Source organism: Mesocricetus auratus, unplaced genomic scaffold, assembly GCF_017639785.1.
Source record: "Mesocricetus auratus isolate SY011 unplaced genomic scaffold, BCM_Maur_2.0 Super-Scaffold_100014, whole genome shotgun sequence".
In the NCBI taxonomy this organism is placed as follows: domain Eukaryota; kingdom Metazoa; phylum Chordata; class Mammalia; order Rodentia; family Cricetidae; genus Mesocricetus; species Mesocricetus auratus.
The window spans coordinates 10,190,568-10,218,418 of NW_024429197.1; the positions used below are offsets into that span (position 1 = coordinate 10,190,568).

A 27,851-nucleotide genomic window follows, 5' to 3' on the forward strand; every position below is an offset into this window, starting at 1 on the left:
GTAACTACAGCACTGTGTTCTAAACAACCCTTGCTTTTGGGGCAGGTCACTCTGGGGGGTCAGAATGCAAACCCAGCCCCCTCATTCTTCCTCAGGCAAGCAAGAGAGGGCGTGGAACAGCCTAAACCTTTTTTTTTTTTTTATCGGATTCCATTGTAAACCGTTCTATTTAAGGTAAGTTGCTTGGGTCTGAGAGGCAGACAAGATGCCCGCCAGATGTTGGGAGGCAGCATCGGCATTCAGGGTGTGCACCTCTCCTGGTGCAAGGAGCTGCGGGCAGCCAGCTCTAGGGTGTCCTCACAAGGGCCCTGTGCCCACAAACCAGCTAGAAGCCTCCTGCTCTTGGAGCCTACCCCTGCTGGACCCCTCGCCCACCTGTGGCCCTCCTCCCATGAAACACACACACACACACACCCCAGAGGTGACTGAGTGGCTATGAAGACTTTATCAAATTATTGAAAATGTTGGCATTTAAACTATGCATGTGTTTATTACATAAAAGTTACATGGAACCTTCAGGTCACTGGAGTACAAACGTGGCACACACAATGAGCCTGACAGAGAAGCAAATAAAACCAGACTTGAAACTTAAAAAAATTTTTTTTGGTTGTCCTAGCCAGGTGCGAAATGTCTATAATTTGTGCACTCAGGAGGCTAAGGCAAAGGGATCAGGATTTCGAGGCCAGTTTCAGGTATGTTGCAAGTTCAAGGCCAGCCTGGTCTACCTCAAACACTCTTAAAAACAACAAAAAAAGTGGCTGTTATTTTTATTTGTTTAGAGACAGGGTTTCCCTGTGTAACAGTCCTGGCTGTCCTGGAACTTGCTTTGTAGGCCAGGCTGGCCTTGAACTCACAGACCGGCCTGCCTCTGCTTCCCAAGGGCTGGGATCATCCAGCCTGTGGGTGTTCTTTAACTGGTATGGGAAGGGCAGAAAAAAAGGGCCACTGTGAGGGTGGCTTCATCTCATCACTCAGATGCCCCCTTCCCAACCTTTAGGAGACAGGGTCTATTTTCAGACAGTAATTCCACAATATATTAGCTCACAAAATCTTGATACGGGAAACACACCCGAGAACCTACTGGAATATGTCCTTATAAATATATTTATATCAGAGAAAACAAGGCACTTTGGGAGCATGATAGCTTTCTCTCCTATGTGTACAACATTCTAGGCAGAAAGTAAAAATTGGTTAGTTTCTCAAGTGAATTAACTGAATAAAGTTAATATGGTAACAGAACTGTTCCCGGCCTTCACTATTAAAGTGAACGAGGCAGGAAGTGCAGGAGGCAGGTCTCTCTGCAACACCTGGTCCCAGGTCAGATGGGCACCAGCCAAGTTCAAAGCTTGATGCCCCCCAAGAAGCTGACACAGCTTCTGAATCAGAGCGCCTGGCCCTGGTACACTGCCTCCCTCCCCAGGCCCTGAGGTCAAGTAAGGGGCTGCAGCAGAGGCAGCCCTAGTGCAGAGCAGGGACACGGTGGGAATGCTTAAGCAGGGTCACCAAAGCCACAGAGACCTCAATCTGTCCAAGCTGGCGCTGTGGAGTCGGAGGATCGGCGCCACGGGAAGAGATTTCACATTAGCCCTGACAACACTGCCTCAGCTCTGCGGTGACATTGGCCAGGGTCGTTTCTGAGGGCGCTCGCTCTTCCACTGGAGGCGAGCTGGAGCTTGGGCCAGCTGCTCTGAGCCTCCAAGGGATCCCCCTACCCCCACCCTTGGAATGAAATCATCTCACGACCAAGGCAAAGCCACAAGTCACTTCTGACACTACTGACTGCAAGCTGGGCCCTTGGGCCACAGGAATGGGGGCAGGCCCCCTGGGCCAGGCAGACCAGGAAGGGAGGTGGCTCCTTGTCGTCAGCACTTAAGAGTCCTTATGGGACACTGCTTTATATTCTTACCAGCCTTAGCCCAGTTTAAATAATCACTAAACTTTGTATTCTACAATTACAGGATTCTGTAAACATACCTATCTGCACTGGGTCCTTTCTTATTTTAAAGATCTCGGGGTTTAAAGAAGCATGTTTTAATTTTTCTGTACACATACGCCTAAGTAGAGCATAGAGGACCTCTCTACTGACTGGGCCCCCAGCCCCCCAAGCTGAGGAGGCTCCACAAGGCCGCTGCTACAAAGCAGCGCAGAGCTTGGCTGCATGGATTTTAATGAGAGCGTCAGGCAGAGCTGTGCCGTTGCTCTCCGGGACTTGCAGATCATTACCAAACCAGCTGTAGGATGAGAACACAGCACATCGAAACCCTAGGAGGTCACTGAGCTAATGATCTAATCCTACCTTCGGCAGACAGGGCCCCTCCCCATCTCCTCCCGCCCCCAGTCTTTCCTGGTGGACTCCATCCATTCCAGAAGCCAGGCCAACACCGCCCCTTCAAGGTCGGAACAGAACCACAGTGAGTGGCTCTGGCTTCCCTTTCCCGGAGAGCAGGAGGAGGGGAGTAATTTAGTCAAAACCATTAGGCACAAACCCTGTCCTGGCCAGGCCCCAGGACTTCTATTTGGAAGGACCACTGCCCTCCCCTGCCTCTCCAGCCCCTGCCAGGCTGCAGTCGGGGTCAACAGCCATTTTAAGGTTCTGATGAAAGCACCTTCAGCTTCTAAGACACAGGGTGGGAACACGCACAGCATGGAGTGCCAAGTCCTGTGCCAGACATGGGGTGGGGGAGGGGACGGGACAGACAGTGCACTCTGGAGTAGCCACAGCAGGAGGGCCTGCTGGCACCTGCGAGCTCACTACCTCCAGTTCAAGAGAGGAGGCAGAGGGGAGGCGCTCAGGCAGCGCAGGCAGCAGTGATTGCACTCTCCTCAAGCCGGAGGGCTTTATGAGGGCTTTGGCAATTACTACAACCATTTGCTGTGCTGGGTAGAGACAGATCCTGCTTCTCTTTGTTTCAGGCTCGGAAGCCAGAGAAGCCGATCTCAGCACAAGAGGCCACACAATAGTTGGGGCAGAGAGAAGAAACCTTGCTGTTGGCCAGAGCTGATCAGTTTTTTTTTTTCCTGAACAATAGCACCTGTGTATTAGTTCTGGGAAGGGAGGGTAAAGGGTCTACATCACCATACACAGTGAGGCGGGAGCCAGGAAGACCCCGTCCTCCCTGCCTTTCAGTCTTCTCCATGGCTGCCAGCCCCCCCCCCCCAGGCAGGTACCTGCTGCGGCCACCAGCCTGAGGGACCAAAGTCTCCACAGCTGGCAAAACCTATGCTGAAACTGGGGAGACAAAAGGGCCAGGGAGCTGCAGTGAACTGAAAACCGCACCTGCCGAGGCTGGCTGCCCCACCCTCCCCTCTACTGTCCCCAGCACAGCTCCAGAGCCACACGACTGACTGACTGAGACAGAAGGGGGATACGCGGCCTCAAGAGAGGTTGTGAGTGTCAAAGCCGCACTCGTGGGGCTGGCACAGGCTGCTTCGCCCTCCAAAGGAGACCCCTGCCGTCGGGAGGTCTGGGGCAGCAGCCAGGGCTGCTTCGCCCTGACTCCAGCAGGTGCTCATTATTTGGTCCCAGGAAACACAGGTGACTTGGAAAACAGGAAGCCTGGGCTCTTGCTCTATCACTATCTGTGACCTTGAGAGACAGTCACTTCTCTTCTTGGCCTTAGCATCCTGGAAGTGCAGGACCCAAGGTATTCCATTCTCTTCCAGTCCTGCGGGCCACACCTTCAAGTTTTGCTCCTGACAAGTCAGCAGAGGCCCAGGTCCCTGTGTGCCAGGGCTAGTTTGGTCATCAATATCAGAGGTTAAAACTGGGCTGTGCAGTCTAAAGGCACATGGGGTGAGGGAGGGACACACAAAGGACACCTGGACACCACACTCACTAAGAGGGAGCATGGGAGGAAGGCAACAGCCCCAGCATCACTTCTCGGCAAAGGAGTGAGACATTCTTTAGAGGTCTAATGCCTTCTGGACCAAAGACATCCAGACAGGGCTGAGGAGAGGCAGCCTCACCGGCTGCAGAGGACTGAGTGTGGAACAGAGGTGGCAGTCTAGCTGCCAGGGCACTTGGCCTACCCTGTACTCTCAGGGTATAGAAAAGGGACCAGTTTTGTCCACACAGGCCGTCCCCATTGTTTAAGACCAGGAGACAGATAGCATTATTTGGAGTAACTGAACGTAAGAGTTTTGATGAAGGCCATGTGTTAAAAGGGTTATTAGGGGAAGGCACTATCTCCAGTTGAAACCCAACCAAAGGGATCTGCTGTAGGGTTTTTCCTTCCTTCCTTTCAATAGTTAAAAGCCACTTGAGGGGAAGAGGGATCAGCTCCGCTATGGACTCTCAAGAGCTCACAGCCAGGGAAAGGGAAGTACATGGTGATTTGGAGGGAGACTGCTAGATCTTTGGTTGCTCCACGAAGGCTTTGGCCTTGAACCGTCTGTCCTCCCTTTCTTCCCCCCATGAGACTGGTACAGTTGGTATCAAAGAAGGCAGGCAGGAAGGACAGGAAAAGGAATGTGGACAGCAGGCAGGAAGTTAATCCGACCAGTCGTCTTCATCAAATTCAGAGGAATCATCTTCCGAGTCGCTGTACTCAACAGCAATTCGCCGTGACAGGATGGTGGCCACATCATTGCCCACTACATCACGCTTCTCTTGCTCCCGCTGCTCTTCAACCCTTCGAAGCTGAAACCCTGGTGGGAGAGGGAGCAGAGTTAAGAAGCACAGCCTTAGTCTAGGAACCCTCAAGAATGAGCGTGGGTAATGGCCGATGATCAGGACAGGGCTGTAAAGGACAGAAAGGCCTCCTGCGGAAGAGACAGATTTTACGAAGCCACATCCCTGGGTTATGGGCATCTTTGCGGCCCTTTTCTCACCAGGCTTCTGACGGTGGACTACCACCATACCCTGTCAGGCAATCGCTCAGACTGCTCCAAGTCCCTAGCTACAGTAGGGCTTGTAAGATCACCAACAGGACAAAGCACAGCAAACCCTTGGGACCAATGAGAGACAGGGAGAGAGAGACAGAGACTGAGAATGAGTTGGTAGAGGAGGGGGAGTTGGTGGCTGGGAGAGAAGGGAGGGGGGGAGAGAGTAGAGAAGACAGTTGCAACACAGTCCTGCTGAAAAGTTGCCACTGGGACAGGGACTCATTTTCTTCTGGGGATCTTTCCCCAAGAAAACTATGTATGCAAACATACACAAGATGCTCATTTCAAGGAATTCCAAGATCCCAGCTTAAACATAATTCACGTTTAGCAAATATAGAAAGGGTTCTTAATCTCAGTATCCTCAGAGAGGCCCCGCCCCTGCCTCTGAGGTCCTAATCTCTCAGTTGCCCACGAAAGCTGTTCCCCAGAAAGGGTAAAGATCCTGTACCCTACCCCAGCTTCAGAAAGGGAGCATGTCCTTGGCCCCTCACTGGGATTACCTTGGCGGATGGCAGAAAGCAGGTCACTACGTGCATCACTCACAGCGGGCAACGAGGACTTGGGCTTGGCGGCATCAGAAAGAGGTGGTGGTGGTGCAGCAGGCTGGGCATCAGCACTACTGAAGGGGAGAGGCGGGGGCCCTGGAGGTGGAGGAGGGGGGGGAAGGGGGGGAGCACCTCCAGATGGTTGGGACAAGGGAGGTGGTGGCATTGGGTAGTCAGTTGCTGGTGGTGGGGGTGGGGGAGGAGGAGCAGCAAAATCAGGGTGAGGAGGAAAAGATGGAGGCGATGGTGGTGGAGGGGTCCCAGGGGACCCAAACCCTACAGGTGGTAGTGGAGGTGGCACACCCATTGGAGGCGGAGGCGGAGGCGCAGGTGGCGGGGCAAAGCCTGGTTTGGGGCCTGGAGGAGAACCCAGAGGAGGAGCCGGGGGTGGATGACTTGGGCTGACCACGCTGGTTCTTTTGGGTCCAACCAAGACAGATCCTCTTTGGTTGTCTGCAGGGTAGCTAAAAGGCCAAGGAGACAAGTCACCATAATTTTCATGATGCCAGCTTGCCCAGAGGCAGGCTTATCTATAACGCAGATCCTTCTTTGTTGCCTCTCCTTTCACTGTGGCTCAGACAGATGAAGTGCGCAGCACTGTGGGGAGAGAACTTTCCAGCACAGGAGGGGTCTGGCCAGAAACTGAAGGAAATATCAGAGGGCTGCTCTGGCAAGCAAGGCTGCAGAGACATCTCTTAAGTCCCTTTAACCTTAGTTTTCCTGAACCCTCTTGGACAGAGTGGCCCATGGGTAGCTGTCATTTTAAGCCCAGAGCTAGACCTAAATACATACAGGGAAGAGCTAGAACAAAAATTCAAAGCCAGGTGGTGGGAATGCGCATCTTTAATTCAAGCATTTGGAGGCAAAGCATCCCCAAGTTCAAGGCCAGCCTGGGATGCACAGTGAGAAACCTTGTCTAGAAAAGACAAAAACAACAACAAAAAACCCAAACAAATAAAAAAATTCAAGCCCTATCTGTCTAGTGGGTTCTGTTTCTTAGGCTCTGAATACTCACTGGATTTGGTGGGGGCAAAAATCTATTTGGAGTTGGCCAAATGGAAATAGGAGTTTATGTAGTCTAGGCTGGCCCAGGACACATGACAATTTCCTGTCTTGGCCAACCTCGTGCTAAAATTATGAGCCTGAGTCACCGTGACTGGCTTTATTTAAGACAGGGTCTCACTATGTCTCTCTCTGGCTGGCCTCAAACTCACTGAGATCCTCCTGCCTCTTGAGTGCTGGGATTAAAGGTGTCCGCCACCACAGCACTCAGCTCCCAGCTAACTCTTAACTCAGGTTTGAAAGAGGATGAAAGCTCACTTTACAGATCAGATCTCTAAGAGGCTCCAGCTTCAAGGTCTCAGACCACTTCTAAGACAGATTTTCTTTCCTATTCCTTTCACCTGCCCTACACTAAGAGCTACTGCTTAGAAAAGTACCCTACCAGAAATGTGGGCACATGCCTTTAATCCCAGCACTCCAGAGACAGAGGCAGGTGGGTCTATTTGAGTTTGAGGCCAGCTTGGTCAACACAGAGAGTTCCAGGAGAGCTAGGGATTCATAAAGAAAACCTGTCTTAAAAACCAAAAAAAGAGCCAGGCATTGGTGGTGCACACCATTAATCCCAGCACTAGGGAGGAAGAGGCAGACAGATCTCTGTGAGTTCGAGGCCAGCCTAGTCTACAGAGCAAGTTCCAGGACAGCCTCCAAAACAATGCAAAGAAACCCTGTCTCGAAAACCAAACCAAACCAAAACAAAACAAAACAAAAAAACACCAAAACGATAAAATAAAGAAGCACCCATCTGGGAAATTTCCTCAGATCTTCAAGACTCAGCTACATCTTGACAGGCACCACAAGAACTGATTTGGGGCCAGCTAGTGATGGCTTGTGTCTTTAATCCCATCACTCGGGAGGCTGAGGTGGGCAGATCTCTGTGAGTTTGAAGCCAGTCTGATCTACAGAAAGAGTTCCAGAACAGCCAAGGCTACACAGAGAAACCCTGTCTTGAAAAACCAAAACTACAACAACAAAAAAAATGTGATTTGGAGGGAGATTTGGGCTCAGTGATCTGAAAGCTGAGAATGGGAAAGAGGAAGAGGACAGCACTGCTTTAGGTCTCCACGTGAATCCTTCAACATACCCAGCCACTAGCTGAGTAGTATCCAGGGAGAAATGAGCATCTTCGAAAGCCCACTTCTCAGGCAGAGAGAGGAAAAAGGAGCTGAGAGAACAGAGGAGTCTGGACAACCCTCAGGCCCTTCTAGCCATAATGGACAATCACTTGTACACAACGGCCAAAGACATCAACAAATAAATCCCCAAAGGGACAGACTGGAAGTCACACAGTCTTATTTCCCCCTTTGCCATGTGTGTTGTTCCCCTCCCCCTGCTATGTAGTGCTGATGGCCTGGAACGCACATGTAGTCCAGGCTGGCCTTAAACTTCACTGGGATTACTTGTGTCAGTCACTACACTCAGCTCACGCTTCCTGAGGGGTAAACAGGACAGAAGTGAGCTGAGAAGCAGGAGAGGGCTGTCTAGTCGGTGCCCCATTCTGCTAGCTTGTGAAAGCTGATGCTCACCTTCCGTCAGTTCACTGACCTTTGTGTGATCAACAGATCACTCACCTGTAACACAGGGTAACAACACTGCCAACACTTGATAAATTTTATTCCTGTTACCTACACACTCTTGCCTGAAGTCATTTTAGTGGCCCTGATCTAGATTTTGAACTCTTACTTTGCCCTTGAGTGCTTTTCTACCCAGGATGGATGGAGAGGTTCTGCCATTTACCTGAATTCTGCTGGTGGGGGAGGCAAGTTGTCTTCAGAGAAGGAAGGAGAAGGTGAGGAGGTGGAGTCTGACTGTGGTGGTGGTGGGTAGCTGCCTGCATCCACATTCTCCACAGAGCCAATGCTGCCATTCTGGTACACCAAGGTGGAAGAGACTCTGATAACATACCAATGTCAAAGTGGTCATTTAGAGAATCCAGTTCCATCCAAAGCACTAAAACATGTATAAACACACAGAGCTTGAGTGGCTCTCTCTTTTCTTACTAAAAGATATCACATTGACACAAAAGTTATTAGGGAGGGACAAAACAAGGAGACTCCCCATGTTACACCAAAACTATACTGTAGGCTAGGTATGGTAGCATGTGCCTTTAAAGACAGGTGATCTCCATGACTATGAGGCTAGTGTGGTATACATACCAAGTTCCATGCCAGTCAGGGCCACAAAGTGAGACTCTGTGTGTGTATGTGTGTATGTGTGTGCGCGTGCACACACATGTGCGTTCGTGCATCTGTCTGTCTGTCTAAAATCAAACCCAGCAGTTCTTTTTTCTTTTTTTTTTTTATGAGACAGGGTTTCTCTGCATTGTTTTGGAGGCTGTCGGTCCAGCCCGGCCTCGAACTCAGAGATCGCCTGCCTCTGCCTCCCGAGTGCTGGGATTAAAGGCATGCGCCACCAACGCCCGGCCCCCAGCAGTTCTTTTAAATGCTCTCCCAAATATTAGGTACAGCTAAACCTGAATCCCAAAATCTTACAGCAAAGAATGAAGCCAATTTCCACAGGTTAGCTGCAAACATGTGACTGGCATACAGCCTGATTTTGAGGTAGGCAAGTCCCTGGAGTGTTCAAAGGCTAAGGGTGCATTTGATTGCAAAATCAAGCCAAAGATGAATGCAGGGTGCCATGTGGCAGCAACTGTGGCTTCTCTGCCATGTCCTCTATTACATGATGAGCGGCTGCTTAAGGCAGGGTCCTAGAGCTAGCTGCATGAAATCTTTAAGTACTGGGCCCTGAGTGAACATCAAAACCTCATACAAGCATCAACACACCAAGCAGAAAGTCTACATATTATCATAAGTACACTGGGCACCAGTTAGCAAAGCTGGCCTGCTCTGCCTTCTCTTCCCCTCCTCTGCTCATTAAGCAGGCTCCAGGAACAGACTTGTAGGAAAATAATCAAGTCAGACGATGCTCTCCTGTGAAAAACCCCAAAACCTGGGCACATCTCTTTGACAGCTTCACCCAGAAGCATGTTCTTACAGCCAATTCTAAACCTCCTGGAAAATAGGAAAACGAGGGGCAAGGGCACCACTCCTCACTACCCAAGTCTCAAGTGAGACATGCATCTCTTTGTATAGTCTTGGCTGTCCTGGAACTAGCTCCATTGACCAGGTTGGGAGACCACATTTTTGACAGCTAGCATTATGGCCTCTAGCAGTCACTAAACCTATGCCATGTGCCTATCAGAATGGGATGGGACTGTGGAACGAAATGGCCCCTTACTGGGTAGTGAGATTAGTATTGGTTTCTCTGTAGAAAGGTCACTGTCTCGCTCTGTCTTCATCACGCTTATAAAAACAAGCCTCTGAATCCAGGAGGAACAAGTGTCACAAGTGTCAAGATTCTTAAAAGTCAAGATGTTCATGGCAGAGTTATTCCTAAGAGCAAGAACAACTCAACTCTTTCCTTTTATCACTCCACAACACCCAGTACGGGCTGGCATGGTTCTTTGACAGCCAGAATGCAATGCTTTAGAGGAAAAGCCAGGGTGACACTCATGCCACGCAGTCATGGTGACTTGGCTTTGAATGTCACAGGGGTCAGACATCAGGATAAGCATCAAACCAAGCTTTAAATCCATTCTCCCCCTTTAAACCTCCAGTGTGGTTTGGTATTGGGAAATGGGTCAGGATGACACCCCCCACTACCCACAGAGATATATAGCCTCACAGTGGCCCAGCAACCTTTCCCACACTGACTCTGAGGTCTGCATTCAGTCCCTTTGGCTAGCTTCTCTCCCAAGACTGCAAAGACTGGCTGAAAATTTGTTTTGGTAAAGTGCAAGGCTTGCGTGCTACTCACCCCCCACCCTCCCTCGCTCAGCCCTTCAGTGCAACCTTCTTGTGTACTTGGGAGGCAAAGGCCTCCCAAGACCATTTTTCTTGCTCCTTCAGTCTTTCCTCTGAGACCTTAGGTATACTGGATTCTGGCAGAGGAACAGCACTGGAGGCCATGGCCTTCCCTTTCAGACCACTCCAGTTACCTCATTGAAATTGCTGAGTCTCCTGACTTATTTAGAAATTTTAATCACCAGATGGATGCACTTAAAAGTACTGGACTAACAGTTGTATTGGCCTAAATAAACCCTACAGCTAGATTTCAGAGGGTGTGGAAGGTATCACTCCTGAGCCTATTGTCCTGAGGCCCCCAACCCCTTCAAAGAATGCTATAAAACAGTACCTACCCAGAAGGCCCCAGTTTTTCTTTGGACTCTACAAACTCTTGTCCCATCTTCATTTTCTCCCACTCTTCCTTACGTGTCTTGATTTTACGTGGGTTTACATTGCCCCTATTCGGATTATCTTTCTTTTCTTTCTATAATGAAAGGGAACAGAAAAGCCTTTGTGAAACATTTTCCCAAGTGCTTCATTAAAATTCATTGTGGACACACACTCATGAGATGATTTGCCTAGACAACACATGGTAACAGCAGAATCTACAGAACTACCAGGTTTGCAGTGACCTAGAGGCCATCAATTCAAACCACCTCCCAGGCAAAGCATTTGCTCAGTCTCACACACAAGCACCTCTGGCAAAAAGGAGCCTCAGCTACCTCTCTGGGCAATTGCTTCGCATCTTTAAGTGTTTTAATTGTTAGTAAACACTTATTTGTTATTTGCTGTGCCACAAAGGTCAGTCAAGGGGTGAGGACTGGCAGCTCTAGAGATCTGGGGCAGACAAAGGCAACAGTTAAAAAACCAAACAGAACAAAACCAATGGAGGGTTTTCCAGCTCATGCAGCTGCACTAGCCTCTGGCACTCTCTTGGGCCTGCTGACAGCCATGCTGATGGGATTGCAAGGTCAAAGCTGACAGGTCACACTGCACCAGGAGCCTAGAGAGGCATCTCTACACACCAGGCCGCCCCTGGCCCCACCCACCCAGTAGTGAAGGGGTTAACCTTCTGTTGTAAACCAAATATTGCAGAACCTGGTGCTTGTCTCTGAGAAATGAGCTGCAAAACCGGCAGGGATGGGACCAGGCTAGCAGAGTGTCCAGCAGAGTCAGGTGCAAATTGCAAGAAAAATAAATGGTGAATAGAAAAGTCAATTTTTAAAACTCAGTGCAAATATACTCAATTGTTAATAGTGCCAGGGGAACAAGCACATTTTTGGTGTGATTCATACTTTCTCATCTTGGTGGTATTTGGTGTGGACACACTCTTTTTTTTTTTTTTTTTAAAGAATTTTACCTGGCATCCAAGCAAGCAGCCACTTGGAATTACTTCACATAACACTGGCTTCCTTTTTATCCCCACTCCACAATCGTGCCTACTGATGTGTAGAACAGAGGCCCCTTTCCCCTCACCCTATGCTTTCTCTTCTCTTTCATGATATCCTTGGTGTCCTGCAGCATCTTCTCCTTCCAAAGATCAAAGAAGTATGAAGGGTTGGTGTAGAATTTGAGTGCCTCTTTTCCATCATCCCTGGGATAGAAATGAAGACAAGTAGCTGTCAGTAGACAGATGAGCTCCCAACCAAATCCAATATTCCAAACACCAACCAGTTAGCAGTTTTTACACTAAGGATTCAGGAAGCCATTCAAACCGATTGCATATTTCCTCTCCCACACGGGGTTTACAATGGCCCCAAACAAACCTTTGCCGTACCTTTAATTCCCCTACAGGAATTTGCATGGTCAGGGCAAGAACAGGCTAGAGCAGCAGGAATTCTGATTATTTCTAATCATCTGCAGGGTCACAGACAGCTCCCTAAAGAGATCTGGATACTGTGCACTTTTATTTTTTTTTATTTTTTATTTTTTTGGTTTTACGAGACAGGGTTTCTCTGTTTTGGAGGCTGTCGGTCCAGCCTGGCCTCGAACTCACAGAGATCCGCCTGCCTCTGCCTCCCGAGTGCTGGGATTAAAGGCATGCGCCACCAACACCTGGCCAGAATATACTTCTTTTTTTTTTTAAGATTTATTTATTACATGTACAGTGTTCTGCCTACATGCCAGAAGAGGGCACCAGATTGAACTGTAGATGGTTGTGAGCCACCGTGTGGTTGCTGGGAATTGAACTCAGGACCCTTGGAAGTGCAGTCAGTGCTCTTAACCTCTGAGCCATCTCTCCAGCCCCCAGAATATACTTCTAAATCAAACATTAATACTTGCTTTTAAAAATGCCTTAGATTTATTTTCACTTGTGTATATGTGTCTCTGTGTATGTGTATACACATGTGTGTAGGTGCCCACAAAGGCCAGAAGGGTGTGTCAGATCCCCTGAAGCTACAGTTACAGGCAGCTGTGCGTTGCCAGATGTGAGTGCTGGGAACTGAACCTGGGTCTTCTGCAAGAGTAGCAAATATTTCTTAATTGCTGAAATATCTCTCCAGGTTCTGACACAAATAATTTCTATATTAACTAAATCTTGATCTGAGTTAGAGACACCCCTTAGGCCAAATCTAGATAACTGAGAGGAGATACTAGTTCTGGTATTTTGTGTCTAAAAAATAAAATACCATTCTAGAAAGGTGAACTATCTCAATATTATTTGCTTATCTGTCCCACCATATAAATGCTGTATCTTATCTCTTCTGGTATTATGAGGTACAACTTTATCCAAATTCAATAAGACTAAAGCATGACAGCCACAGGGGCAAACATGACTTCATACACTAGTCACAAAGGGCAGATACTCTGAGCCTGTCTGTATCTGTGTGAAAAGCTTCCCAGTTCCTATCTGAGGCTCTCTGAACAGGCCAGTGTCCTTGAGTTCACAGGTGCACACACAGAGACACTGCTGTGTAGTGAACCCGTTTGATAGACAGCACCCACCTCCAGCCACTTGTAATTATTTTTTACCTGTTCCAAAGTCATTTATGGATACAAGCAAAATAATCACTTTCTACTTCTGTTCAGTTTGTCTGTGCATGATGACATTACCAAATCACCAGAGGGGAGGGACTCTAGGTTATCTGTAAGGCCATCTTCCTTTTCCATGTCTATCTACAGCGAGGAAGGTCCTTGCAGAAAAAAATATCCAAAGGGTGCTCAAAATGAAGTGACTGACATTAACATGGAAGGATGCCAATTACTCCCCATGCTCTGGAAGGCCCCCTGTGAGCCTAGAGCAGCCATCTGAACACTGGTCCCACTAACTCGTCCAAACATCTGGGAATCTAGAGTTTTCCCAGTAAGTGGAAGCCCTGCTAGAGTGCAGCCCTTGGGAATCCATGCTGCAGGACTGCCTGCTAACAAGTCCTTTTGCTTCTGTAATAGCCAAATTCCTTGGATGGAATCCAGATAGACTTGCTTTCACCAAAGTAAACTCTGCAGAATGCAATGTTACAGCAAGCTTTCAATATATAGTAGATACAGATGGTCTCTTTCAGAGACCAAACAAGAGTGAACTGTCTTTGCTGCCATAAGCTCCTCTGGGGTAGACAGTAAGCTCAATAAGACTCTCTGATATAAACATTATCTTTAGGTATTTTAGACAATGCAGTGTTTTTAATCTCTCTCTCTCTCTCTCTCTCTCTCTCTCTCTCTCTCTCTCTCTCTCTCTCTCTCTCTCTCTCTCTCTCTCTCTCTCTCTCTCACACACACACACACACACACACACACCCCCAAGGGAGAGCTGTTACCTGTAAGGACTTAGGTTGTTGAGAGGGGGGGGAGCGTCACAGCTGTTATAGGTTTCTAAGACGGGCACTGGGAGAGAATTTCTGTCAAAAAGCTTCTGGTCTTGGATGGTAGAGCTTCTGAAGGCCTTTCGAGTGTTGATTCCTTGTAGTGACACTGAGAGAAGATGGAAGGCATTAGAAAATGGACGACAGGCTATTTGAGCAAACCCTGAGTCACACTAGTCGGAGAGGCCTCAGCTGCTGTGTTTCTTGGCTGCAGCTGTCTGCAGCCAGGTTTTTTCCTCCCACTCTGGGGAAGCCCCACAGGCTGTCAGCAGCCCAGCCATTTCAGGACTGAACAGAATGAAGCAACACAAAGGTTCACTATGTGGCCAGATCTCACAGGCCTCGCTTTAGGTGAAATGAATCTTCCTTGAGGGAAAGCAGATTTGGGAACAAGGGAACTGGGAAATGGGAGAAAGGGACTGTGGGGGTGTAGTAGAACTAAAAAGATTTCTTTACACCATCTAGGTTTACGTCACTTCAAAGCATAACTGCACTAGTCTCTCTGGTTTCTCTCCTTGCTTTTTAACAAACTAGGGGCAGAATTCTCAGACACTGCTCAGCAAAGCTTGCAGCTCTGGCTCAGTCCCCTTACCTTCTTCTTCCTTGGGATCCAGCTGAGTGACTTTAACTTGTACTCGGTCAACCCGCTCAGCCAGGGAGTTTACCCGGGAGGCAAAGGCACTTGCCTGAGTACAAATCTCTCCGAAAATGTCCTCTGCATATTTGCCTAGAAAGAGCAAAGAGACCAAGTCACTAGTGCATAGGAATGATAGAAACACAAACCCAGTCTCTCTCTCTCTCTCTCTCTCTCTCTCTCTCTCTCTCTCTCTCTCTCTCTCTCTCTCTCTCTCTCTCTCTCTCTCTCACACACACACACACACACACACACACACACACACACACACACACACACACACACACACACACACACACACGCCCTTGGAGAAAACTATTCACCATAGCCTGGGCAGTCTGTGTGTATACAGTCTATAACTAATAGAACCTTCTTGACAAATTATGAACAAACAGGAAACTCAAAGCAGGTTGAACAAAATCAAAAGGTGTAATGTCAACAAATTAGTCCTGGAAGAGCAGACAGTATATGCAAACATTTGTCCATGACTCTTAGTCCCTCCTGTTCTGTAAAGTGCCTTATAAAATGGCTGTGGAGAACAGACTGAGAGTTAAGAGGAGCTACCAGGTGTCCATGATTAATACACTAGATAAGAAATTACTTCCTCAGTAGAATTTCAAATGTCCACTGAAAACCAAGATGAGGGTATCTCTAAGGAGCCTGAACTTTTCTGCACCCCACACAGAGATGCAGAGCTGCTTCTAAGGGTGCAGAGGTCACCTTAACGTCCTCTAACCCACAACTTTCAAAGTCTTTGCTCTAGGTTACAATCCTTCAAATCTACACCCCAGGGAACGAGTGAAAAGCCGAAGTGTTCAAGACCTCCCTAAAAAACAACATACCACTAGTCTTTTCCCACAATGTCTTGCTTTTTAAAACAAGAAAAGAGTTCTGTACTTTCAACCCTGAATGCAAGGAGAATTTGTAGCCAGAGAAACAGCAATTTGGCACTACCTCCATATCGTTATTCAGAGCCACAAGGTTCTTTCTCACTAGGGATGGAAAGAGGTAGGAATGGATAAATTATCATCCTAGATTTTTACTCACAAAGCAAAGGCAGATGTAAGTGACTGCCCAACCTAAAGATATTTTGAGACCCATTTAAAGTAAGTTCTCATTTTTTTTAAAAGCTTAGAAGGTATTTGAGGGGGAGTTAGGCTAACCCAGTCTGAAAGGTCAAAACCACGCCCTCAGGGTGAACTACAGCTAACCTTTCTAGTGGAACCCAGAGAACAAGTGTACTGTGAACTAGTGGTGAATTTAAGCCAATAAGGAGTTTCTAACCTTGCATACCACATGGTCCCATACAGAACAAGAAAGGGGAATTCCTGAGCTCAAAGGACTCAAAATGGCCAACAAGCTGCATTTCTGCTCTGCATGTAGAGGATCCTATCTGATCTCTGTTCTTGGTATGACAGTGTTCCTGCTCCACCAAGTATGAAAACTGCATTGGGGCAGGGGAAACAAGGAAATATACAATATTATGCATGGAAAATAGATCATCCTTAAAAATATCCACTGATGGTGGCTTATTATACCTGTAACCTGAGCACTTGAGAGGCCAAGGAGGATTGCTGTCAGTTCAAGGCCAGATGGGGCTACATAGTGAGACCCTATCTCAAAACAACAAAAGCAAAAATTCAACTGCTCTGGCAGAAAAGAAAAGACACAAGTCAACCCATCTTTGCAAGAAAGGAGTCATATTTTCTGTTCCTTAGTAGAGAAGGGTGGTGACAGTGTGGCATCAGGTAAAATCTCTCAATATACAAAATTGTTAACTTTGTTTTCTCTCTTTTTGAGACAGGGTCTGACTATGTAGCCCTGACTGGCCCAGCTCTTGTTGTGTAGACCAGAACTTTGAAAGCCCGAGTTAGAGAACATAAAGCAGTCGTTTACCGTTAGAAGAAGCTCTGCATCTGTGTCAGAAGAGAAGAAATTCAGGCCCCGTAGAAACGCACTCTCTTGGTTTGAAATTCTACTCTTCCTCCCTCCCTCCCTCCCTTTTTTTTTTTTTTTTTTTTTTTTTTTTTTTGGAGACAGGGTTTCTCTGTGTAACTCTGAAGCCTATCCTGGCACTCACTCTGTAGACCAGGCTGGCCTGGAACTCATAGAGATCTGCCTGCTTCTACCTACTGAGTGTCCAGATTAAAGACGTGCACCACCATCACTCCCATTTTGAAAGAGTGAGTGAGGTAGGTAGGTAGGTTGAAGGCCTTCCCACTGTAACATCAGGTCAGGCCCTGGGCAGACTCAGAGTCACACTATGGGTGATGGGAGATGTCATTCTGTAAATCTGTCTCTCTTATTGGTTGTTGAATAAAGCACTGTTGGCTAATAGGGAAGCAAGATAGATGGGACTAGGAGTCAAGGAGGATTCTGGGAGAGGCAGAGTCAGACACCATGTAGGCCGCCAGAGGAGTAAATAGGTCTGGACCCTTTTCTCTGGTAAGAGAAATACTTAGATTAACAACTATGGGTTAAATACTTAAGTCAGAGTTAGTCAGTAAGAAACCATGCAAACAGCCAACAACTTTATTATTAATATAGTGCCCTGTGTTATTTGGGGGTTCAGACATCGAAGCAGGGCCCAGGTGACTGGCAGGAAAAACTACACTCTACATATGGGAAATGGAAAGAGTAGTGAGCCTCAATCAGGAGACCTGGATTGTTGTGTCTCAGATTTTTATTTTCAGACAGTCTCACTGCGGTCCCCTGGCTGGTTTCAAATTCAGTTAGTAGATCAGGCTAGCCTCAGACTTGCCAAGATCCCATCCTTTTCTTCCTTGGTTCTGAGATTACTGTGCACATCACTATACTGGGCCTATGCCTCAGCTATTTCTATTATGGCAGGGTACTTCTTTTTAATATTTATTTTTATTCATGGGTATGCATTTCTACATGTTAGCATGCACACGTGCATGTGGATACCCACAGAAGCCAGATGAGGGTGCCAGATCCCTTGGAACTGGAGCTACAGGAGATTGCAAGCTACCACATGGGTGCAGGGAACCAAACTCTGATTTTCAGTAAGAACTACAAGTGTTGGCTAGGTGGTGGTGGCTCACACCTTTCACACCTTTAGTCCTAGCACTTGGAAGGTGGATCTCTGTGGCTTAAGGCCAGCCTGATCTACAGAGTGAGTTCCAGCTTCACAGATAAATCCTGTGGGGGGAGGGGACGGGACAGGACAGGGACTGCAGGTTTTTTTTTTTTTTTTTTTTTTTTTTGGGTTTTTCGAGACAGGGTTTCTCTGTCTCTGTATTGTTTTGGAGGCTGTCCTGGAACTCACTCTGTAGACCAGACTGGCCTTGAACTCACAGAGATCTGCCTGCCTCTGCCTCCCGAGTGCTGGAATTAATGGCATGTGCTACCAATGCCCGGCTTCTTTTTGCTTTTTTGAAACAGGGTCTCACTGTGTATCCTTGGCTGGCCTCAAACTCACAAAGACCCACCTGCTTTGGGGGCACTGAGATTAAAGGAGTGCACCACCAGATCTGGATGTAACGAATACTCCTAACAGACAAGCCATTTCTCCAGACCCAGTGTACTCTGTAGGAAGACACAATCGCTCAAATTTGGTTTCACCTGTAAACTGGGGACTAATTGTATCCTCCTCACCAAATTACTAGAAAAATTAAATAAGCTGTTACAATAAACATCTTATTCTTATATTGCTTAGCCAGAGACAATTTTAAGAGCTCACCTATCTAAGCCAGCATGGAGTCTTCCCTGAGCCACTCAGGAGGCTGCAAGGCTGAGGTGGCAGGATCACTTGAGCCCACAAAGTTCCGGTGAAGCCCAGGAAATAGCAATATTTTGTCACAAAACCAAACCAAAGTGCAACTATCTAATACCCTAAATTCACTGGGCGGTGGTGGCACACACCTTTAATCCCAGCATCTGGGAGACAGAGGCAGATGGATCTCTGTGAGTTCGAGGCCAGCATGGTGTGCAGAGCTAGTTCCAGTACAGCCAGGACTCTTGTAGAGAGACCCTGTCTCAGGGAAAAAAACAAAACAACAAAACCCTAAATTCTAGGCTTAGGGGAACCCTCCGCCCAAATTCAGAATGATCTCAAAGAACAGCTTTCCCACCTGCTGCATGATATCACCAGCGGTGAAGGACAACGGAAGACATAGACTTAGACTGTCACAATCATTGGCGTTCTGCCTGTAGGTGTCTGTGTGAGGGTGTCAGATCTTGGAGTTACAGTTATTAGCTGCCATGTAGGTGCTGGGAATTGAACCTGAGTCCTAAGGAAGAACAGTCAGTGCTCTTACCACTGAGCCATTCCCAGCCCCCCACAGAGGAATTTTTAGCTAGAATTCCAATCAATGATTTGATGGTTTCTATTAATCAAATGTAAAAAAAAAAAAAAAAACCCACTGCATTTCTGCAAACAGAAGTATGATACTTCAATAGGATAAAGTCAGAGCCAGAGACTTAGTTCTGTTGAAAGAGTGCTTGTCTTGCATGCAGAGCCCTGGGTTTGATTTCCTACACTGCATCATAATGGTATATGCTGGTATTCCTTCAAATGGGAGGTCAAGATGGAAGGATTGGAAATTCAAGACCATCCTTGGGCTATATGGTGAGTTTGAGGCCAGCCAGGGCTACATTTAGACTGTCTCCATGTAAATAAATAAATAAGGGCTGGAGAGGTGCTCAATGATCAAAGCCCTGGCTGCTCTTCTAGAAAACCCAAGTTTAATCCCCATCACCCACATGGACAACTATCTGTAGTTCCAGTTCCAGAGGATCTGATGCCCTCTGCTGGCCTCCATTGGCACTGCACACACACAGTGCACAATACAAACACAAGCAAAATACCTACACACAAAAAATAAAAAAAGTTAAGTAATCAAAAGAAAAGTGCTCAGTCCAAAGGTAAATTTCACTCATCTAGATATCACCTAGACAGACCCAATATCCATCAGGCTATTCATTAACAAATACCACATTTTGCCAAAAATTTCAGAATAGTCTTCAGGTGGTTCCCCCAACAGCCTCTTAGCAAAATTCTTCAGGTGATATGTTATATGGAAGCATAAACTGGTTAAACTCATTTTTCAAAAGGTGCATCTGCTCTTATTGGAATCTGAGTGGGAGTCAGAGTGCTATAAAGGCAATGCCTCCTTCTACCCAATGCTAGAAACTTTAATACAGCACATTTCCTAGTCACTGAAATGGGGTTCCACCCTCCCGATGGGCACAAAACTGATCAAAAGTGCTGACTGATGGCAAACACCTTTAATCTGAGCCCTTGGGGGGCAGAGCAGGGGAATCTCTGTGAGTCTGAGACCAGCTTGGTATGTGGGATGTGTTGGGAGTTCCTGGGAGTATAAGAGGGAGAATTTGGGGCATGGTTGATGTGATCAAGATGCACTGTTTACATTACATATATGAAATTGTAAAAGAATAAATAAAAGACATTTTGCTAGTAAAATGTAATTTAGTAAAAGAAATACAGATCATTTGTATTGTGGGGTATGCAATAATACAGGTATGTAATAAGCATGTCCAATCATCCCTGAGCTAAAACTATTCTGCACAAGAATAAGGACACCTAGTACTTGGGTGGGGGACTAATACCACACTGATGACAATGGGGAACAAAATATCAACGACCATAGTCTAGAAGCCAGGCATGGCGGTACATGCCTATAATCCCAGCCCTAAGAGGCAAAGGCAGGGAATTTTTGCCTGTGGAGATTACAGGATAACCTTTGAGAGTTGGTTCTCTCCTTCTACCATGAGGGCTCCAGGAACTAGACTCAGGCTGCTGGGCTTGGCAGCAACCACCTTTACACACAGAGTCATCTCATTGGTCCTTCCTTCTCTACTTTAAAAGAACTTTTATTTGAATATTGTAAAATGGGAGACGATGGATACAGAACAGTGGAAAGGAAGACGGGGCTTGAAGAGGCCTTTACACCCGGCCAAAGAAGTTACACTACTCCATAGCGAGGAGCCAAAGGAGATTTAAAACAAAATGTACTTTTTAAACATTTATTAAGGTGGGCCAGTGGCATACACCTATAATCCTAGCTATTTAGGAGACTGAGGCAAAGTTCAGCTTGGGCAACTTAGCAAGATCCTGTCTCAAAATAAAAAAGGTAAAGTGGAGGTGCACGCCTTTAATCCCAGTACTGGGTGGAGGGGGCAGAGGCAGGCAGATCTCTGTGAGTTCAAGGCCAGCCTGGTCTACAGAGTAAGTTCCAGGAAAGTTAGGACTGTTACACAGAGAAACCCTGTCTTGAAAAATCAAATAAATAAATAAGATAAAAAAAAACAAGAGCTAGTATAGATACAGCTCAGTGGCAGTAGGAAAGGAAGAGGAGGAAGATGAAGATGAGCAGGAAAAAATTTGTTTGCAAATTAATGGACAACTTTTTAAAAATTCCCAGGCTAGGCTAGACACGGTGGTATGCTTGTAGTTTTGGTACTTAGGTGGTGAAGGCAGGAAGATATGGAGTACAAGGATATCCTTGGGTACACATCTCGATGAGCGACAGCCTGAAGTACAAGAAACCCTGCCTCAATAACAAATTCCAGATTAGAGCCAGGAATGGTTCTGCAGCCTTCGGGAAGCTCAAGGCCAGCCTGGGCTACACAGTGAGTTCCAAGACAGCTAGAGCTACATCGGGGCACCCTGAGGACAGATCTAAGTAGACACTGAAGGAATGCAGGCTTGGGCAGTAGTTCCCCTGAAACTTCACATGGAGGCTGTAATGTTAGCACATGGGAGCTAAGGCAGGCACGTCACAAATCTGAAGCCAGTCTGAGCCACATTGTGAGACCCTGTCTCAAAAAAGGAGGTTAGTTAATTGATTCAATTTAATTAAAAATATTTTAGGTTAGGTCAACAAAGACTCAAACCAGAACACTACTATTGGTAAGGATAGAATTAGTGGCAGAGCAAATAACTCTCAGCTAAGTTTAAATATTCACTTTTGGGGCTGGGGATGTAACTCTGTGGTAGAGCATGGGTCTGAGCCTTAGGACAAGATATGTAAATACAAAAATAAGTAACAAACGAGCCCTGAGTCTCACTGACTTTTCTTTAGGATCATCTGAAAAATGGGAATACAACTTCCTAGTCTTATAGAAGTATTTGAGGATATTAAATTATATCAACATCTCATTGAAAACTGGCAACAAATAATGAGTTCCCCTCTCACCCTCTCTACTGTTCCCTCAAAACTTATTCTTCCCATCTCTTTTGGTAGATTATGAGCTCCTGGAAGTCAAGGGCCATCTCCTAGTTTCTGTATCCAGAATATAAAATATATTCAATCCACATCTACTGGATGAATAAAGGGTCAGTCAGCACCCTAATGTGACGACGTACTACTGTTTCCTTAGGTAAAAGCTGACCCTGGCCCTCGGACCAGCTTCAAGATAGGAGTGGTTGGATCACAGGTGGGGGAAGCCACAACAGCTCCATTAAAGCTGGAAAAGCATCTGAGAGGGGGCAGGACTCCTGCTGAGTTGAGCAGCAGCAGCGGCTGGGTGCTGTCTGTCCTATGGAGAAGGAGCAGTGTATGACTGACTTCTACCCATTTGGCCTTCTCAGGGTGATGAGGCAGAAGCAGGGCAGGTCTGCAGCTCTCATGTACTTCACAGCGCTGCTGCACTGCTGCGGTTGGCAATGGGTTCATTCTCCATGATGCCCCATCCTGGGGTCACTAAGCCCTAGATCAACTGAGGCAGGCTCTGTGCTAGGTGAAGGCTTAAGTCTCAGACTCCATCCATCACCTGGTCACAGAGCTCAGTCTCCTGAGGGCCTATCACTATCTAGGGGAACACAGGCTTTCTGATATTCCTCTGCCTTCCCTAAGAGCAGTGAGTGTTGGAAATAATTCTCATGAAATGCCTTTGCTAAGGAAGATCACTAAAGTGGCATTTCAGCAGAGGTGCTTATGGGAGCTGGGGCAGCACTAGACAAACGCAGGGCTAGTCCAAGCACCTGCCTTTCCCATACCTCAGCTTCAAGCAAACGTCAGCCTGATTCAGAATGAAATCCAAACCACATGCAAATACCCCCACCCAAGGTAGGCTCATTAATTTAGCCAATTAAAGAATTATATATCTATCTGGATTTCTCTCAACTCCATAAGAGACTGGGCTAACTCCTGTCTTCCTCTAGAGAAGAGTGGCTTCAGTTACCATTTGTGTCACTGTGTGTTCACACAGCTTGCAAAACTCCTAATACTCCAGAGACTGCAGAAGTAATTTTTACCCTGAACTTGGACCTGGGGGCTTGCAGCACAATTAAATGTGTATCTGGGTAGACACGTCAGCCAGAATCTCTATGAGTGCATGCTTGCTTTACTTCCCTTTGGGAAGATCACGGTGGGGTGTTGGGTAGATAGACTATTGGCACATGTGAGGCTTCAACAAAGTCAGGCTACATGGAACAGATCGTTTAATTACAGGAGCATTCCCTGACCCGAGACACGGCTCCGAACCTCCCACTTTACGCACAGAGAGCTCTGCCCCGACACTGCATCTGCAGGCTTCACGAAGCCTCCTGCCACCCTTCCTTCAGATTCTTTTTGAAGCAGGTAGAGGGGAAGGTGGGACATAGAGGGTGGTGGCAGGTGAAGAGAGGGTAGAGGGGAAGAAGATGAACCAAAAACAGGGTCTTCTTTGGGGACAGAGCAGGGGATATGTTTTCACATTACCTAGGGAAGGCAGATGGAGGAGAAATAGGAACATGGAGGAGAGAGAAACTAAATAAAGAGTACCAACGACCCCTGAGGGCAAAGCACAGGCTCTCCAAGGCACTCACTCAGGCTGCCCAGCTGTCGGATGACATTTGCCAGGGTGATGTTGGTCCTGCATTCCAGCTCGCTTGTATCGCTAGGCAACGTCTGACGGCACAGGTGCCTTGGCTCGATGTTCCTGGTTACTAACGGCATGGTGGACCTGCTTCAGGCAATGTTCTCAATGATGAAAAACAACCTAAAAAAGAATTAACAGGAAAGCGGTACTCAACCACAGATTCCAGGCACACTGGGCTATGTGATTCTTCTTTTCCTTTTTTGTATTGTTCTGAGCTGAAACAGTTTTTTGTTTTGTTTTGTTTTTAAATATTTATTACCAAGCCGGGCGCTGGTGGCGCACACCTTTAATCCCAGCACTTGGGAGGCAGTGGCAGGTGGATCTCTGTGAGTTCAAGACCAGCCTGGTCTACAAGAGCGAGTTCCAGGACAGGCTCCAAAGCTACACAGAGAAACCCTATCTTGGAACCCACCCCCCCAAAAAAAAACTAAACTACAAAAAAAAATACCCACTTTAGCCGGGCGTTGGTGGCGCACGCCTTTAATCCCAGCACTCGGGAGGCAGAGGCAGGCGGATCTCTGTGAGTTCGAGACCAGCCTGGACTACCAAGCCACAGAGAAACCCTGTCTCGAAAAACAAAACAAAACAAAAATACCCACTTTATTCCCCTACCTATCTTCTAGTTTAAGCATCTCACCTTTCAAGGTTTACTAAAGAATCTTGCTATGAGTTCAGAAATTCAGAAATGACATCATGGAGGTAGTGAAAACCTTTAGTAGCAATTACTGCTCTAACCAATTAAGAGTGCTCCAGGTAAAGAGGCATGGTCAGAAAATAGCAGGCACAGTATATATCTTATCCATGGGGTATCCACAACCAATACAGATCAGACTCTAGGCTACCAGTTACGAGGTTCAAAAACATCCCTCTGTAGCTAGGGATGTAACCTAACTGGTATGGTACTTGCCTAGGCTTGAGCCCCCTCACACCAACATGATATAAACTGGACATGGTGGTGCATACCTGTAACCCCAGCATTTGGGTGACATAAGAAGCAGGAGTTTGAAAAGTTCACAGGCATTCTAAGCTAAATAGAGTCTAAGGCCAGACTGAACTAAATGAGTTCCTTTTCTCAAGGAAAAATTAAAGGGGAAAAAAAAGGCAGCATTGTCTTCATCTGATACTCTCCACAATGAAATTAGCTGTCATCAATGAGCCCACAATCTCACGGACAAGCCTCTGTATACAACTTCTCTAGGTCTTCCTGGATGATGACTATTAACGTACAACTAAATACTAGCTGCCAGGATCTAGTAACACTACCAAAGAATAGTCTGTAAATTGAGAGGATGAAGGAAAATCAAGGAAAAATTTACATGCTCAATATGTCAAAGGGGATGCTGAGCCAACTGTGTTTTCAGACTCCCTGGCCCTCTTTTCCACCCAATGCTCCTCTACTGATTTCTATACACCTGTGCCAAGACCTGTAGCATGTGTGTAGAAGAGATCAGAAACCTTCCCATTGCTGTTTCTCATCCTAGGGGCTGAGCCCTTCCTTTCCCCAGGAATTCCACCCACCACGCCAGCACTTCAGACTCACCTGGAGCTATCATTTTAGATTTAGATTACCAAATTCCTGCATTACTAATTTAGGAGAAGGTGTTGCTCTCAAGAGAGTGGTTATAATTGAAGAAGTCAAGTCAAAGTGGACAGGTCTTGTTTTCATATCTAGGAAACTATAAAGAAATCTAAAATATCTTAACTGCTTTTGTGCTAGGGGAAATGGCAAATTCGTGTCAAATGAAAATGCACAGAAACAACTACAGAAACTCCTCACTATAAATTCCTAAGAAGAAGATGAGGAGGAAGAGGAGGAATCAGGTTTACTCACATCAAATCCTAAAACACCAGCTCATCATCAGACAGTTGCTTACGAATACAAAATGCTTACAGCAAGCTAATCACGCTGCAGAGCTTAAAAGCAAACCAACATATTGTTCCCCCCAAAAAAACAAAACCCCCAAACTAACAAACACACAGAGAGGCAGTGGGACCCCGTGGAACAGGCTGCTCCTTGTTATGGACATTCTGATCTGCTACAAGTAAAAATAAAACAGGAAGCCAGCAGCCTGGGGGACAAGATTTCCTGTCACCATCAGCAACAGCCTAGAAACTAAAAGAACCAGCTGTTTGCTTCTAACTTTGAACCTTAACGGTCACTGTGTGGCAGCTGTACCTATCTTTGGGGTGCAGAGGTGTTTCCTGAATACTTGTCCACTGTCTTAGGAAATGACTTCCATTCCATATCTCTATTAAGATCCTCCTTTGACCCAACAGGTTTTTAAACCCGAACTCTAGACTTTCTAGTTAACTTTTTCAGTCATTTACTAAAAGCAAATGATGTCAGGTACAAAGATGCACACTTACACTTAATAACATGGTGGAAAGAATCTAGAATGGGAAAGGACAAAGAAGGTTAAAAAAATAGAAGAATGTCAGGCCAGTGAGATGGCTTAGTGAGTAAACATGTTGCTGCCAAACATAACTAAATCCAATCCCCAAGATCCACATGCTGCAAAGAACCAACTTCTGAGGCTGGAGAGATGGTGGCACTGTGGCTTAGAGCATTTATGCAGTGATGATGCACACCTTTAATCCCAGCACTCAGGAGGAAGAGGCAGGTGGATCTCTGAGTTTAAGATCAGCTTGGTCTACAGAACTAGTTCCAGGACAGCCAAGGTACACAAACAAACAAACACTTATTGCTCTTTCAGAAAACCTGGCTTTGGTTCTCAACACCTATATAGTAGCTCCCATCTGTAACTCCAGTTTTAGGGGATCTGATGCCTTCTTCTGACCTCCATGGGTACCAGGCATCTAGATGTATGCAGGTAAAACACACACATAAACAAGTTGTCATCTGACACCTTCACATGTGTGTGCAGTGCAATACAAGCACACATACATACACACAGAGTAAAAAGTTATACATGTAAAATAAATCTTTAAAAATAAAAAGGACAAGCCGGGCGTTGGTGGCGCACGCCTTTAATCCCAGCACTCGGGAGGCAGAGGCAAGCGGATCTCTGTGAGTTTGAGACCAGCCTGGACTACCAAGCGAGTTCCAGGACAGCCTCCAAAGCCACAGAGAAACCCTGTCTCAAAAAACCAAAAAATAATAAATAAATAAATAAATAAATAAATAAATAAATAAATAGGACAAGCCGGGCATTGGTGGTGCACGTCTTTAATCCAGCACTTGGGAGGCAGAAGCAGGTGGATCTCTGTGAGTTCAAGGCCATTCTGGTCTACAGAGTGAGTTCCAGGACAGCCTCCAAAACAATACAGAGAAACCCTGTATCAAAAAACAAAAAATAAAATGGGGCTGGAGAGATGGCTCAGAAGATAAGAGCACTACCTGCTCTTCCAGAGGTCCTGAGTTCAATTCCCAGCAACCACATGGTGGCTCACAACCATCTGTAATAAGATCTGGTGCCCTCTTCTGACCTGCAGGCATACAGACATATGCTATATACATAATAAATAAATAAATGTTTAAAAAAAAAACAAAAAGGACAGAGCTGAGCAGTGGTGGTGTGCACCTTTAGTCCCAGCACTTGGGAGGCAGATCTCTGAATTTGAGGACAACCAGGGATATACAGAGAAACCCTGTCTTGAAAAACCCAAAAACAAATAAACAAATAAATATTAAAAAAAATAAGACAGTGAGAGAAAAATAATGTTAATATCCATCAAGATTTCTTTTAAAAAAGATGGGTCTTTTGGCTGGGTATGGTGGCCCAGGTCTTTAATCTCAGCACTTCAGAGGCAAGGCCTCTGAGTTGGGGGCCTGCCTGATCTATAAACAAGTTTCAGGACAGGCAAGGCTACATAGAAAGACTGTTTCAAAACAAACAAAATGCATTTTTTGTGCTGGCAATAACGGCCAGCAGTTAAGAGCACTGGTTGCTCTTCCAGGACATGGGTTCTAATCCCAGCACCCACACAACCATCTGTAATTCTACTTCCAGGGGATCTAATATTCTCTTCTGGCCTTTGAAGGCATTGTACTCACATAGTGTACTGCCACATGCAGATAAAACACATCTGGGGGAGGGTGCATTTTTCAAAGACATCAAAAAAAGAGACAAGATTCTTTGCTATATGAAACTACCTGTACCAACTGCTCATTTTTCTTTTAGATAATCAAGGATTGGTTATCTTCTGTACAAGAAGTATGAAATTATGCATAACATGAACCACACTAGTAAATTTGACAAAAGAAAAAAATCCT

At 46.4% G+C, this 27,851-nt stretch overlaps 1 protein-coding gene across 1 annotated transcript in view; it reads right to left on the reverse strand.

The window, feature by feature from the left end:
- Positions 1–464: 464 nt before the first annotated feature.
- The window catches only part of Wasf2 (WASP family member 2), a 64,266-nt gene continuing 36,879 nt past the window's right edge, over positions 465–27,851 (reverse strand). Inside the window, exons 2-9 of the mRNA XM_040756426.1 lie at positions 23,565–23,737; positions 14,729–14,863; positions 14,092–14,245; positions 11,813–11,930; positions 10,690–10,820; positions 8,226–8,381; positions 5,385–5,893; positions 465–4,647 (exon numbers count right to left, since the gene is read on the reverse strand). Of these exons, the coding sequence (XP_040612360.1) occupies positions 4,490–4,647; positions 5,385–5,893; positions 8,226–8,381; positions 10,690–10,820; positions 11,813–11,930; positions 14,092–14,245; positions 14,729–14,863; positions 23,565–23,694 (1,491 nt within the window). The 5' untranslated portion in view covers positions 23,695–23,737 and the 3' untranslated portion in view covers positions 465–4,489. The remainder of the gene's footprint in view (positions 4,648–5,384; positions 5,894–8,225; positions 8,382–10,689; positions 10,821–11,812; positions 11,931–14,091; positions 14,246–14,728; positions 14,864–23,564; positions 23,738–27,851) is intronic.